At 37.1% G+C, this 15,119-nt stretch overlaps 3 protein-coding genes across 5 annotated transcripts; 2 read left to right on the top strand and 1 right to left on the bottom strand.

The window, feature by feature from the left end:
* The first annotated feature begins 3,825 nt into the window (after nt 1-3,825).
* On the top strand, nt 3,826-8,325 carry LOC144551514 (DNAJ heat shock N-terminal domain-containing protein). Its single transcript, XM_078299490.1, has 4 exons — nt 3,826-4,391; nt 4,967-5,182; nt 6,874-7,050; nt 7,985-8,325. Exons 1-4 carry the CDS (start codon nt 3,915-3,917, stop codon nt 8,000-8,002), a joined length of 888 nt encoding a protein of 295 aa, XP_078155616.1. The 5' UTR covers nt 3,826-3,914; the 3' UTR covers nt 8,003-8,325.
* Nucleotides 8,326-10,706: 2,381 nt separating this feature from the next.
* On the top strand, nt 10,707-13,286 carry LOC144551510 (Tetratricopeptide repeat (TPR)-like superfamily protein). Its single transcript, XM_078299483.1, has one exon. The coding sequence runs from the start codon at nt 10,758-10,760 to the stop codon at nt 13,137-13,139; it is 2,382 nt and encodes a 793-aa protein (XP_078155609.1). The 5' UTR covers nt 10,707-10,757; the 3' UTR covers nt 13,140-13,286.
* Nucleotides 13,287-13,723: 437 nt separating this feature from the next.
* Nucleotides 13,724-15,044, bottom strand: EMB1793 (LYR family of Fe/S cluster biogenesis protein). Of its 3 annotated transcripts, none has more exons than XM_078299485.1 (2): nt 14,496-15,044; nt 13,724-14,054 (listed from the first exon to the last, which is right to left on the bottom strand). In XM_078299485.1, exon 1 carries the CDS (start codon nt 14,966-14,968, stop codon nt 14,510-14,512), a length of 459 nt encoding a protein of 152 aa, XP_078155611.1. In that variant the 5' UTR covers nt 14,969-15,044; the 3' UTR covers nt 13,724-14,054; nt 14,496-14,509. The 3 variants fall into 3 exon arrangements, with proteins under 3 accessions (XP_078155611.1, XP_078155610.1, XP_078155612.1); XM_078299484.1 differs by having other exon boundaries at nt 13,724-14,023; XM_078299486.1 differs by lacking the exon at nt 13,724-14,054 and adding an exon at nt 14,180-14,341.
* Between the last annotated feature and the right edge of the window lie 75 nt (nt 15,045-15,119).

The following is a 15,119-nucleotide window of genomic DNA, read 5'->3' as shown; positions in this document are numbered from 1 at the left end:
AATTATAATTGTCCACACTTATATATGATCATCCTCCAAACATTGTATGCAACTATTCAAAAATGTTTAGCATAAATTTTGGGGTTTGGAAGGCAAAAGTGCCACCATCTGTCAGACTCTTCGCATATCTTCTTTTTAAAGAAAAAAATATTAACAAGGGATGGTCTGGAGAGAAGGGGGATACACTGTGATAGACACTGTGTCATGTGCGATAGAGGCGAGGCTGAGTCAGCGCTTCATTTGCTTTTTGACTGTACCTATGCAAAACGGGTTTGGGTATCAATGGAAGCGATCCTGGGATTTAAGCTGCTGTTTAGAGGGAGAGTACCGGGACCGGTACCACATTGTTCTATTGAGCAAATTTGGGAAGAGTCCAAGAGGGAAGTGTTGCAAAGAGGGATTGCATACCAGGTCTGGTTGTCGAGGTTTCTATGTACCTGCTGGTTCATCTGGCGCCAGAGAAATGATAGGATATTCAGAGGCAAGCTGGTATCGGATTGGATTCTAGCAGAAAGAATAACTCAAGAAGGTCAGATGTGGTTGAAATATTGTTGAAAGTGAGGGGTCTAGTTGGAAATAGTTGCTAATTTTTCTTTTCTGATTTTGTCTCTGTAACTGTAACTCTGAATTGATAGCCACTATCAATTGATTATCAAAAAAAAAAACTATTCAAAAATGTTTTAATTTTGTATTTTGGGCTAACTCTTATGCGTGTGTATGTACTTGGATGGGTGTGTATGCGTTGTATTGTTAATTTTATAAAATTAAATCCTTAGATTTGATCTCTCCAAATTTATAAAATTAAGTATTCTTATGTATGTGTGCATACAAAATTTACAAGAAGAATTCTTCGCCACTAGAATTATAAAAGTTCTTAAAAACGTCTCCAATCATAAACCTTATAATAATAAGATCATTTTGGCTCTTAACTTATAAATGTGCATATATAGAAAAAATTATGGTTCATGCATTATGAAGCTTCAATGTATACAACGTGATGTTCATTCTAAAAGCACATAACATGCTTTTATTATTTTTTACAAGTTCATATGAAGTTCTAAGATCATGCTTATTGGGTTGAAGAGATATTCAATGTATGGAATTAGTGTAATTCTGACAATATCAAATTGACTTGTTTCTTAAAGTTTGGATGATATTTGAATTAAAGCTCATCAAATTCTATTGGTGATAAGTTTTCAAATTGTATAAGATTGATACATGTCACCATATATTAGAAATGGTGTTTTGTTCGACTTTTTTTTGAGACGGTCTTAAAATAATCCGGTAATATTTGTATGATTTGTATTGAAATTTTGGACGACGGATTTAGAACTGTATAAATTTCAATGCGGATCAAATAATTTATCCTCTACTTTTTTGAATAAAGTGATGTACGGAGTCCTTTAAACCATTGTTATTAAAATTGAACCCGAAACCATTCAAATTTTTCTGCACGAATCTCAAAGCACATTACAACTGCTTGTTCCATTTCAAATAGACAAAAAAATTTGGTCCGACGGGGACACACACACCCCCGAGTTCAGATCAAGTAAAGTCACTCAGTCTTTGAATTTTAAATCGGAATCGTATTCGAATCCATGATAATCTATCGATCCGAAGTAGAGTGCACGAGAGATGAATTCGAATTACAAAGCAATCTCAAGCGATGAATTCGAATTGGACGGTCTCGATCAAAAACTCAAAGATTGAGTTACTTTAGGAGATCCGGACACCCGCACCCCCACCCACCCACCCACCCACCCACACACACCCCTCTAAGTTCTTGTGATTCTAGAGAATTTCCTGTTATGTGATTCTAGAAAATTAATGCATGCTATTTTTGTGCCTGTTTTTTAATTGTTTCAAGATATAATAGTAGATAAGATATCGTATATTAAATATATTTGATTAGTTTTATAATTTGAGAACATGTCATCAAATTGTTAAGTTCTCTCACAGAAAAAAATATTTTTATTATATATCAAAAATTAGAATTTTAATTATAGAATAATTTATTAAGATAAATAAGAAACGTAATATCGTCTTTAATATACTTCTCTAATTTTGATCATTTTTAATGCCATGTATTATTTAGTTTTCAGTAATTTTTTTTAAAAGTCAGTGACTTTAAGTATCAATTAACAATTTTATTGATAAAAAAAAACTTTTAACGAGTCAAATGACTTTAAATTTAAATCCACTCTTTTATTCTCACAAAATCCTCCAAACTTATCTAAATAACTCCAATCTCACTTATATACACTCATAATTGTTCTATTACCTTTCCCTACCATTTTCGACCTCCGCTGCGCTCCGACGACCGAATCTACTCACATGCGCTCCGAACAAGATGGCGTAGAGACACAATGCTTCAAACTCGGACGATATTGCGCTCTCAGCTCCGATTGGCTCTGGTTCCTCCCCTCTCTCTTATTCTCCTCTCTTCTCAAAGTAGAGGCGAGAGAGAGAAGGTGCTTTGTCGGAAAAGAAGCCTATAAAGAGTGACAGAGTATTGAATTAAAAGTAGAGATGCGGAGGAGGAGAGGAGGCGGCTGCCTAAGATTTGAATCACCTAAGTTTTCAGTAACTTATACATACAATCTTGTATTTAATTAATAATAAATATAAATATATTAGAGTAAGGCTACAGTACTACGCATAACACACAACGCTATGTACTACGAATCTATATCTTTATTTTTCAAAGTTTAAACACTCAATTCGAACCGTTCAACATGAACTCCATATAAAAATGTATATGGATGCCAAAACTAGCATTTTTTAGATTTTTTACTAATTGTTTAAATGGATAGAAAATCACTTGATCTAAATACTAAAATAAATAAATAAATAAATGTAAAGTTTAGTTTCTCCAAGTAAAATTTCACATGAGATAATGTTTAACGGTTTAAATTAAATATCCAAACCTTAAAATTGAAGATATTGATTCATAATATGTATTGATGTGCGCTATACATAATATCATAACTTTATTCAATATATGTTATTGTTGTTATTATTATTATTATTAAGATAAGTGAGTCTATAGTACTATGCATAGCGTGGATTGCTCCGTACTATGAATTAATAATTATGTTTTTAAAATTTAAATAATTAATATGAACCGTTTACATAATTTTTATATGCAAAATGTGTGTAGATCAAATTTTATACTTTTTACAATTTTTATTTATTTTTTAGATAGGTAGAAATCACTACTTTTAGATAGTCTAGAATTTATAAATCAAGTGATTTGTTATCTATTTAAAAAATATAAATATAAATTTGAGTCAATAAATATATTTTTATATAAATATCACGTTGAACGATTTATATTCACTGTTTAAATTTTAAAAACAAAAATATTAATCCGTAGTACGTACCAATCCACAAATAGTCCACAGTCCCAACGATTTGATCTGGCAATTCAATCAAATGTTCCGACTTTGGCCGGTCTGATCCAACTTAAAGCCTTGAATTAAAATGGAAGAACCGAAGAAACAGAGCCGCAAAAGGTTCCTTAAATCATTTTGAACATAGTCAATCCGGCTCCTACTTATAATAAATGAGCTCTTTAATATTAGTGCAGATTTAAAATTTTATAACATATCGAACGGTCAAGATTCATTAAATCGAAAATTCCTTTATTATTCGAGATTTGAGATTCGTGCAAAACGTCATTGAACGGTTGAAATTCTCTAAAAAGTCACGCAAAATATGAGATATCTCAGAGACTGAGGATGCGAATTCATACAGCGCTGCGGGAAATTGTATAGTGTATTCGTATCGTGTCGGTACTGCAATTTGCAAAAAAAATTTCCCAAAGAACAAAGTTCCCTAAATCTTCTTTCTCAATTTCCCTTTTTCTCCTCTCTTGCTCAAACCCTACCCCAAACTCTTCCTTCCTTTCTATTATGGCGCCATCTCCAACTGGCGCCGACGAAATTGACCACTACAAGGTCCTCGGCCTTCCCTCCGGCGAAGAGGGCTCCCGCCTAAACGCCGACCAGATCGAAAAGGCGTACAAGACCCAGTCGCGGCAGCGCCACCCTGATAAACGCCCCGACGATCCCAACGCCACCGCCGATTTCCAGCTTCTCCGCGCCTCCTATGATATACTGAGAGATGAGCAGTCCCGCCGCGTCTTCGATGCCAAGCTCCGTGCTCGGCGTGAGAAGGAGGTGAGGGATTCGGCGCGCGATGGTAAGAGGAGGAAGCTGGCGGAGGACCTGGAGAAAAGGGAGCGCGCGGCGGATAGAGGAGAGCCGTTGGATGCTGCTGAAATGGAGAGGAAGAGAGAGAAGAATGTGGCTAATGAATTAAAGAGGGAGTTGGATGCGTTTCTAAATAGGAATGTCAGGGGAAGTCAACCTGCTGCTGCTTCTGCATCAGTATGTACTAATGCTCTTTACATGATTTTTTTTTCTGTTTTATTCTGGAACTTGTTAATTGGGAAAAAATAAGGATGACCAAAATTGTGTGGAAAAAATTATGCAAGGATTGGTTTTTATGAAAATAATCTTGCAAGGCATGCTGCAAATACAGTTGTAGTGCATTTTGCTTCTTGTAAAAGGTAAAAGATCGAATAGAGTATCACTACTGAAGTTGGTTCTAGTTTATATAACCAAAATTGCTACTTTGAGAAATGAGAATGACCAAAATCTCTGGAATACTCAGAAAAAGGAAACATCAGAAAAAAGAGAGTAATATTATGAGGCATATCAATGCATTTTGTTATGTACCACTAACAGAAGAATTTCAGCACTTCATTGCACTGTGGTTCTAGTAAGTAATCGGTAAACTTGACTTTTATTTGGTAAAGGTGTTGCTAGTTTAGACCGACACACTTATTGAGTCACATAATTACAGAATTTTTGTTAAGATGTTTTAAGCTTTTCTTGGAACAAAATCAGTATGTTGTGGTAGTCAAATGAAAAACTGACAAAAAAAAACTTTTAAAATTCAGACATCTAGAGAAGAGAAGCATGACAAGTCAGAGGGCAAATCAGACAAGGACAAAATACTGAAGGTCTCATGGGAGAGAACTTTGGGCGACTACAGTGCTACCAGGCTGAGAGAAATATTTGAGAAGTTTGGAAAGGTAGAAGACGTGGTGATTCGATCGAAGAACTCTAAAAATAAAAAATCAGCGCTTGTAGTCATGTCCTCCAAAGATGCTGTGGTAAACCCCTCTCTCTCTCTCTCTCTCTTTCTCTCTTTCTCTCTTTGAAAGGTTGGCAGTCTTTCTCTCTCTTTTGTGGATTGTATTAATCAATGAAACATTTGATTACAACTAGTTCATCTCCTCCCTGTATGCTCTTACCCTATTACAACGCTAATTGTAGTAGCCCTCATACAAAGTTACAGATGTTCTATTCCTCTGTGTCTTACTTATCCCCCTAATCTCAGCTACAACCTTTCTTGAATCACCCTATCCTCTAGCATTTCAGGTTGCACCAACTGCCCATCAAAGAGTACTTTGTTGCATTGCTTCCAAATGCACTTGAACACTGCAGTCCAATCGCCTCTTGTTATGCTCCCATTCGCCCTAGCACCTTCCCATGAAGATTCCCAAACCTGCTGTACCGAAGTACCGCATAGGGACAGAAAAATATTAGATGCAGAACTGATTCCACAGGGCACTCGTTGCACAATTTGGGCAGTCTCTCTCTCTCTCTCTCTCTTTTGAAAAATTTGGCAGCGGCTGCCAATTGTATTAATAATTAAAAAGTAATATTACACACACACTTTGGTCTAACATACCCTCTAAACAACTTATTTGTCCCCTACAGCCCTGTCCCAATCACTTCTACATACACAGGGTAAACCTACCAGTATTGTCCTAATTGCCTATTCTACTTCAATTCCCCTCGTATTAGCAGTACTTCCTCCACAGCCCATGTTCTTGTACAATTATGGCAACAAGCATTTCCCGTTTCAAATAATTACCCCCAAACACCATCACATTTCTTTGTTTTCATAGAAACCAGCAAGTGATCAAGAACCTTGATGTTCAATCCAGTTTTGATGCCGCACCTTTTTTTTGTATCCTTTCGCATGACCCGGTCCACACCTGTTGTACTGACACATCTGGTGTCATTAGCTGGTAGTGCACAGAGGCTGTTATTTTGCTCCAAGTTGTGACTGCATATGAGCAAAGGAAAGGAAGATGCAGTGGTGATTCCACTTGCCATTGTTACACATAACACAGCTCACACTGCATCACATCATGCTTCAAGATTTTGCTTTCAAGCATCAAGTTTGAAAAAATCTTGACTGTTGGTGGAATTTTTCCCACAAGCTCGGGCCATGTGCATATGCACTCTTCCACCTCAGTGTTGTTGCAACTGTGGTCCACAAGGTTGTTGGTTCTGTATATAGCCGCCACCACCAACGCAGGAGCAGAAATGTTATGCATATCCAGCTGTGATATTCATAACTAGGAGCGGATACTATTTTGCCCATTTTCATCCATATACTAGACTTAATCTCTGCAGCAGTGTGATGTTGTTAGGCTGATACTTGGGGTTTCTAAGAACATGTTGGAAGCATATTGCAACAATACTATTTCCTGCTAGCAGTCAACTCTGTAACAAGACCTTAGGCTTCTTGATTTTTTACAAACAAAGATAAAGAAGGACATATATGGTGGATTAATTACTTTCCCTATCTTTGTCTTCTCCTCAATGAAGAAACATGATCACTGATCAACTTATTTTTCCTCCTATCTCGCCCCTTCTTTTGTCAGAAAGATTTTTGTTCGGTTTAAAGTATGAAATTTCTGTTACTTAAAGTTTTCTTAAAATCCATGAACTTAATCTCATTTTATTCAATTTAAGACCTAATTGTAACATGTAATTAAATTTTTGACAGGTGGCAGCTACACGTTTAATGTGTGGGGATGTGTCAAACCCTTTGCTTGTTCTTCCCTTACAAACAAGTTCGGATAATGTGCCATTTGCTGAAGCTAATGATGAACCCAAGGTCAACAAAATAGTAGGAGCAGGTTTTAGTGATTACGAGGCTTCAATATTGAAGAAACTTCAACAGGTAAATTATTTTTTTTCCTTTAGTTAATGTTTGGCCTATATAAATGAGTGAGGCTATGGTACTATGCATAGCGCATATTGGCCCGCACTATGGACTCAAATCTTCGATTTGAAAGTCCTAATGATCGATCCGAACCGTTCAACATGGTCTCCATATGAATATGTACTTGTAAACTAAATTTTACATTTTTTAGAATTTTTTTACTATTTTTTTTAGATGGGTAGAAAATAACTAGATCTGAAAGTTCTGGACCATCCAAAAACAGTGATTTTCTATCCATCTAAAATAATAGTAAAACAATTCTAAAAAATGTAAAAATTTAGTTTACAAGTACGTACTCATATGGAGACCATGTTGAACGGCGACTGTTAGGATTTTAAAAACAAAAATATTGATCCGTATTACAGACTAATCCGCGCTATGCATAGTACCATAGTCTCATTCCAGTATAAATATTTGATGAGACACCAAAATGAGCTAAATAAAACTAGTAAAATATGTTGATTCTGCCATGAACCTATATACCTTACTGGATCTTGTACTCCAGCGAGACATCTATTATTTGGAACAGAACTATCCCACCACTTGAATCAAGTTAAAATTATTTTTGTGCCATCATGATCTTTTATTCCGTAGTAGATTGGTTTTGTTCATGTAATAATATGCCCTTTTTCTTTCCAAAACAAATTACCTTCTACTACCCGTGTTAGAGCTTTCCTGTGATTAATTTCCCTTAGAGGGGCTTCATACATACTGATTTGATGTACGGTCCTGCTGAAGGCGGGCCAATTTTACCACCACTTGAGGCAGGAACTTTTTTGGTTTTTTAATAGAAAGTTTTGATCATTTCATTTTGTTTAGGCTAATAAAATTAACCTATCCAATAAAATATTTTCTAATACTCTTGGGCTGACTGTTTCTTGTTGTGCCACAGCGAGGTGCAAAGACATGAAGAACTTTGATTGAACACGCTCGATGAAACTTTCTTGGTGCAGTATTTGCAGTAAAACTAAACTTCTTAGCTGGAACAGGTTGTAAATGGTATGTAGTTTTCGGGATCTGATTGTGGGTAGTATTTAATTTGGCGATTCTTTGCACAGTTTGTATCCATCTCTTCTGTAATATTTGATCCCTTTGTTAGATTCTTTTTGTATCCATAATCCTCCAATGGAGGGAGTATCCATAGTATATTACTGATTTATGAAAAGAGGGATAAAATTGTAGGCAGTCTTTGCTGCTTAGTGCTGAAGTTTTGAAATGATTTTTTTCATGCTATCTCATCTTTTGTGTTTTACTTGTCGTACAGATGCAGAAATGCTGGCATTAGCATCTTTTGTTTGATCTTTGCGAAAGATACAGTTCAGCAATTTTATATATTACAAGTAAATAGCGAAAAATTGTTAAAAATTGTTATAATTCTTTTTAACGAAAAGCAATTGAAAACAATGATATACTATAAATATCACATCCGAATTGGCATCAGCTACTCACCGTTCATGCTTGTTTGGTAGCCTGGAAGAATTTTCACTGATAGCTTCTATCAGTTTTTTTATTTAAAAAAAAAAAAAAAAGAATTGTCATGGCTTTTCACATGTAGAGGTAGTTAGCAATTTCAGTAGCTGAATTCTCCCATTTCATGTCTTGTCCATGTTTGCCTGGAATCTCGATCTTAAGTTCTTTCAGCACAAATCATGGGCTTGCTTTGGTGCATCTTCAATATTGTAGTTTTTGTGAAAGAAGTACTTCGAACCACATGACTGTATACTGGGTTGACCTGCACATACCGTATCCTCCCAGGTACCTGACTCAACACAATTAAAAAGGACGGCCCAGATTTAATTTCACCCGATTCTTGCTCGGAATGGCTGAGGGGGCAGTATTATTTGTGCTTTGAGATTCGTGCCAAGTTAAAAAGAACAATTTTGGACCATCCGATTCAATTGTACTCAGTCCGACATGAGAGGATGTGAATTCCTCGATGTGCTGCGTGAACTCATTTGTGGTGGGACAATAACCATTAGAATCAGATGTTCCAGAAAAGGATGCTTCTATGTAGACATTTGCTAATACCCGTTTTACCCGGCCCGTATCCGTTATCCGAGGTACCCGTACCCGTGCCCGGGTATAGGCGGATAAACGAGTACACAGGTACGGGTTTGAGACGGGTAGGGTACCAATATTTGAGAAAAAAACCGCCCAATCCGTACCCGCCTTACCCGTACCCGAAACCCGTTGTACCTGTACCTGCACCCATTTACCCGAAACCCGTTGTACCCGTACCCGCCTTACCCGTACCCGAAACCCGTACCCGCACCCATTTACCCGAACCCGAATACTTTACCCGTTCTACCCGCACCCTTTACCCGTTTAACCCGTACCCATTAACCCGTTTAATTTTAAAATTCAAATTAAAAAAAAAAATTCCAGCCGGTTTGTAAAAAAAAAACACAAAAAATAAGAAAAAATAAAAACACAAAAAAAAAGTAAAAAAAAACACAAAAAAAAACACAAAAAAAAACACAAAAAACAGTAAGAAAAACACAAAAAACCAGAAAAAAAAAAAAACACAAAAAAAAACCCGTACCCTACCCGAGGTACCCGTTACCCGAGACGGGCACGGGTTTGAAACTGGTAGGATACACTTTTTAAAAAATCTACCCGACCTACCCGTACCCGCCCTACCCGAGGTACCCGTACCTTACCCGAGAGCAAATGTCTACTTCTATGACTCCGACAGAATGTCCACTTTTTAGAAAGATGTTCTAACACCAACAAAAAATTTCTAAAATTATCTTCTCGACTGTTTTTTAATATATTTAGTAAGAAAAATGGAACACAACAAAAAAAGTAATAACGAAAAAAGTATCCAATTTATTAATTAATGGGGAATTTTCATATATACCTTTCAGAAACTTCAGAAATATGTATTTTCTTTCTCTAAAATTTATAATATCATTTCTAACCTACTAAAATTTAAAAACTCCAAAATCTATTCAATTTATTGCATTTTCTATTAGAATTCATTTTAAATTTACAAAGTACCCAATTTATCTTTTATTAAAATAAAAATATGTAACCAGTGTGCATCATAAGTAAGAAAATGAGTAATTTATCATCACAATCAGTCAATTAGAAGACATAACATTTATCTTCAACATGCCTACATATTTTTGTTGATAAAAAATTAAAATTTTTTTTTTATAAATTTAAAATGAGTTTTAATAGAAAACTTAATTAATTGAATAATTTTATGAGTTTCTGAAATTTAGAAAGATAAAAATAATATTAGAGAAGATAATTAGTAATTTTATAATTTTTAAAAAATATACATAAAATACTCCCTTGTCGTTTCTCTTCCCTCATCGGGTATAAAACTACCAGAATAAGTAATTTTCTTTTCGAAATAAGAGGCGGCGCGAACAAAAGTAAAGTTCGTATCCTCTGCATTTAACTCAAAAGAGAATATTTTTGACTTAATGAATCGTGACCATTCAATCTGTTTTATGATTCGTGTAGACTAGATCCGCACTAATATTAAAGATCCCCCTATATCATAAGCAGAGGCTGGATTGGCTCCGTTTAAAATCAGACGGTTGAGATTCATTAACCCAAAAGATTCGTTTTTGAGTTAATGCAGAGGATACGATATAAAATAAGTACCCCAATTGGAGTACTGTTTTATCCGCACTACCGCTCACTTCTCAGCCATGACAATTTCCTTCTTTCCCGCCATTAATACTTCACCCACAATCCTCTCGTGCACCCCCAAGGAACCACCAGCTAAATACAACCGCCGCCTCAAAGCAACCGCCGCACCTGTCAATCCCAAATCCAAGAAACTATCCATGCAAATGATAGAAAACAAACGCTTGTCCCGAATTATTCTTTCTTATGTCCAGTCAGGTCGCATGGAGAAGGCCCAGGAACAATTCGACCTTGCAAAGAAGCCCGATTTATTTCTTTGGAACCTCATGATTAGGGGTTACACTAGTGCAGAGTTGTACGAAGAAGCCATTGCGTGCTACTATGGCATGCTTAGTGCTGGGTTGATAGGCAATTATTTTACTTTTCCTTTTGTTATCAAATCTTGCACATGTTTGCTAGACCGTAAAGAAGGGTTGAAAGCCCACGCAAGATTGTTGAAGTGCGGATTGGATTCTGATTTATTTGTGGGAAATTCTCTTATAGCCATGTACTCAAAATTTGGGTTAATTGGTGATGCAGAGAAGGTGTTTGATGAAATGCCTGTTAGGGATCATGTGTCCTGGAATTCCATGATTGGTGGTTATGTGTTAAATAGCGACGGAAGAAAGGCTTTGTCATGCTTTAAGGATTTGCCAGGATCTGTAAATACAAAGCATGACAATTATGGTATAATGAGTGCGCTGGCCGCTTGCTCTCTAGAAGCTTCTTCCAAAAGTGGGAGAGAAGTTCACTGTTACATGATCAGAAATGGCCTAAAGATAGATACTATGGTGGAGACTTCTCTTCTTGACATGTATTGTAAATGCCACGACATGAATTCTGCTGAAAAAGTGTTCAACAGAATCCCTATTAAAACCGTGGCCACGTGGAACTCTCTAATTGGTGGATATTCTTTGAATGAGCAACACGACATGGCAATCTCTTGCCTTAGTGAAATGTTGCGTGAGAATGCAGAACCGAATGCTATTACCATGGTCAGCCTTCTGACCTCTTGCTCTAAGACAGAAAGTGTATCAGTTGGAAAAGCAATTCATGCATATTCTATTAGAAAAGGTCTTCTACCTCATATGTACCTCGAGACTGCATTAAATGACATGTATGGGAAATGTGGCAAAGTGAGATTGGCGCAGTCATTGTTCGATCAAATTATAGAGAAGAATATGTTTTCTTGGAACACCATGCTCTCCGCTTACATTAAGAAAGGGATGTATCGAAGGGCAATTGAACTGTTTGTTGAACTACTAAACAAGTTTGTAGAACCTGACGTATATACCTTGTCCATAATTGTGCCAGCATATACTGAGCTTGCCTCATTGAGGGATGGCAAGCAGATACATGGCTATGTGATCAAGACGGGATTCTCTAACAATGCCACGGTTTCGAACTCAATATCCTACATGTATGCAAGAAGTGGTGATCTAAAGAGCTCAAGAGAGGTGTTTGACAGAACTCCTGAGAGGGATTTAATCACATGGAACACAATTCTGATGGCATATGGGATTCATGGTCATGGAAAAACTGCACTTGATCTTTTTTCTCATATGAAAATTGAAGGGTTCAGACCAAATGAGATTACGTTTATCTCAGTCTTGACTGCTTGTAGTGTGTCCGGTTTAATTGAAGAGGGTTGGATGCTGTTTAAATCCATGAAAGAAGATTATGGCATTGTGCCTCGAACTGAACACTATGGATGCATGGTTGATCTCATTGGCCGTACAGGCGACCTTGATGAGGCATTAAGATTTATAGATAACATGCCGATAGCCCCTTCAGCTACGATTTGGGGATCTTTATTAACTGCAAGTAGATATAGCAATGACCTAGAAATTGCCGAGCTGGCTGCAAAGAAAATTTCAGAAATAGAGCATGATAACACAGGTTGCTATGTAACACTTTGTAATATGTATGCAGATGCGGGGTGGTGGGACGATCTGTTTCGGGTGAAAGAGTTCATGAGAGAAAAGGGGTTGACACAGACAGATGCTGTTAGCGTGGTTGTGTTGCCGACCAAACAATGTAGCTTTGTAAATGGTGACATGTCCTATGCTGAAAGCTCAGCGATTAATGAAGCATCTGATGTACTATCAACAATTATAGGGGAGAATTTTATAAAACCGAATAATGTTTTTGACCCGATTGATATTGTGGCAAAGAGACCAGTTATGGCTAATAGGCATAGTGTGAGGTTAGCAGCTGTATTCGGACTGATTTCTACTGGAATTGGAAACCCAGTCTTAGTGAAGAAAAATGTGAGAGTGTGTAATCATTGTCATGATGCTCTCAAGAAGATTTCTAAGTTCACAGGTCGGAAGATTGTGATCGGCGACTCGAGAATTTCCCACAACTTTTCTGACGGGTCATGTTGTTGTGGTGATTACTGGTAAAACATTGATAGTCTTGTAGTTCAAAACTGAGCCTTATCTTCTTTTATTTTGATTTTTTTTCCTTGAAATATTAGCACCTAGTATACAGAAGCATTTACTGCGCTTGTAAAATGATTTATGAGAAAAAATGTTTTTACAAGAGAACAAGCATGTTGTACAAAAGAAACGGACTAGAAATGGGTGTTTCTTATACACGATTATCTAAAAATTTAATATTATGCTAGAACATTCAAGTATTGTATGAATTGCAATACACGATTAACAGAGATAAATACTCCATAACTTTGGCAACCACATTTGAAATCATGCAGATTTCTAACAGTGACTCTTCATTGATGATGTTTGCGTTTTTCTATTATATTTACGGTCTTAGTTTAAATATGATACGAAGCACAAGGGATCTTGCGCTTTTCGTTTTAGTTTCTAATCCTAAGGTCTAAAAAGACATCTCTCGAGGATATCTGATTTTCTGTTCAATGAACTGAGAAGATGATGTCTTTGATGTATAGCACTTTGCCATATTCTAGATTTGATAATACACTGGTACTGGTCTCTGTTTCCTCAAGAAGAAAAAAAAATGTGTGGAACATTAAATTGCATTGAACATGTTCAGTTCAAGATTGAAACTGTGATCATATTGCACATTTTTTAACCCAAAAGTTCTATAGGAGTATGCTGGAGAATTGAATACCAGTATTTGTATGAATGAACAAAGTTATGTACATACAAAAACTACTATCTAATCATGAAAAACAATCAACTGTAGTTGGGTTTCAGCATGTCGTTGCAAAGCAAACATGATCATTTTCAGCTTCTAACAATTTATTACTTCTTTTAGAAAAGTCCTTAAACAGCAATAACCAACAATTTTTGGCATGAAAGTTCTGCATTGCATGAGAAGAGGGGAAGCACTGCCTGCCAACCAAGCAACCAAATTTACACTTCAGTACTCGACAAAATGAATATGTAAGAAATCCATGCCAAAATGCGAGTACACTTTGCAGCAGTACAAATATCCCCCTGCTGTACCAGTAATATTTTGATTAAATATGAATCACATTATCAAGTCTAATATAGATACTCTTTACCCATCTTTTTGCATACTTTTTTTTTTTCTTTTCTCTCTTTTTTTTTTTTGGTTTTCTATTGACCACTTTTCTGTTTACATCCCCAGAGGGCAGCTGAGGCAACTTAGGATAAATCTGAGTGATACATAGGATGAAATGAGGTTTGCTGCTTGATACCACAATATTCACAACAGATGGCTTAATCAAAGCTTCAATTGAACTTAACTACACAGTAGTGACACAAATTTGAGCAGAAGTTAACAAAATGGCAAAACATGAAATACCTCACCACAACCCAATAATTCATCTCCTTCCTTTGTTCCTCTCCTCAGCCGCCTGGTCAGCCATCTTCTGGGCAGCCACAGCGAGCTTGTCCACGGCATCTTGCACTGCCTCTCTCCCTCCAATGAGAAGCCTCGTCACGACCTCTGGATCGGTCTCGAATCTCGCGTCCTCAAACTCCTTCCTTGCGTTCGCTCTCAGCACCTCGCGCCATGGCACCCCACGCGTGTCAGGCCACATGAAATACCGCGACGCGCGCAAGACGTCGCGGTAGAGGCTTAGCGCCTCTCTCCGCGTGCTCGTCAAGCTGCGCCTGAGGGATTCGTCGTCGTCGTTGGCGCCTCTTTTCGGGTCCTTCTTGGCGAGGTGGCGGTCGAGAAGCTCGTCGATCGTGTCGGGGCCTTCGTGGAGGCGACGCGAGAGGAACAGGGTTCGACGGAGAGAGCGGTGCGAGACACGACGACAGATGGAAGACGCCATTGTTGCTTTCTCTTTCCTTTTCTTCTATACAAACGATGTATTTCTCATGAAGAAATGATCTGTAATTGATCCAGCCCATATTAAATTGTAGGCCCATGTTTTTTTTTTTTGCGTGTTTCAAGCCCGTAGGAAATTTTAGGCCCATAATAGA

This window comes from Carex rostrata, chromosome 3 (genome assembly GCF_964058835.1).
Source record: "Carex rostrata chromosome 3, lpCarRost1.2, whole genome shotgun sequence".
Lineage (NCBI taxonomy): Eukaryota > Viridiplantae > Streptophyta > Magnoliopsida > Poales > Cyperaceae > Carex > Carex rostrata.
The sequence above is the reverse complement of the archived record's forward strand: the minus strand, read 5'-3'. Positions and strand labels throughout refer to the sequence as shown.

What these genes read in the sequence shown, in the direction of transcription:
- LOC144551514 (XM_078299490.1), top strand. Translation starts at nt 3,915, where the DNA reads ATGGCGCCATCTCCAACTGGCGCCGACGAAATTGACCACTACAAGGTC. An exon ending in CTGCTGCTGCTTCTGCATCA is followed by an intron (nt 4,392 to 4,966) that starts GTATGTACTAAT and finishes TTTAAAATTCAG; the next exon opens with ACATCTAGAGAAGAGAAGCA. An exon ending in TGTCCTCCAAAGATGCTGTG is followed by an intron (nt 5,183 to 6,873) that starts GTAAACCCCTCT and finishes AATTTTTGACAG; the next exon opens with GTGGCAGCTACACGTTTAAT.
- LOC144551510 (XM_078299483.1), top strand. Translation starts at nt 10,758, where the DNA reads ATGACAATTTCCTTCTTTCCCGCCATTAATACTTCACCCACAATCCTC.
- EMB1793 (XM_078299485.1), bottom strand. Translation starts at nt 14,968, where the DNA reads ATGGCGTCTTCCATCTGTCGTCGTGTCTCGCACCGCTCTCTCCGTCGA.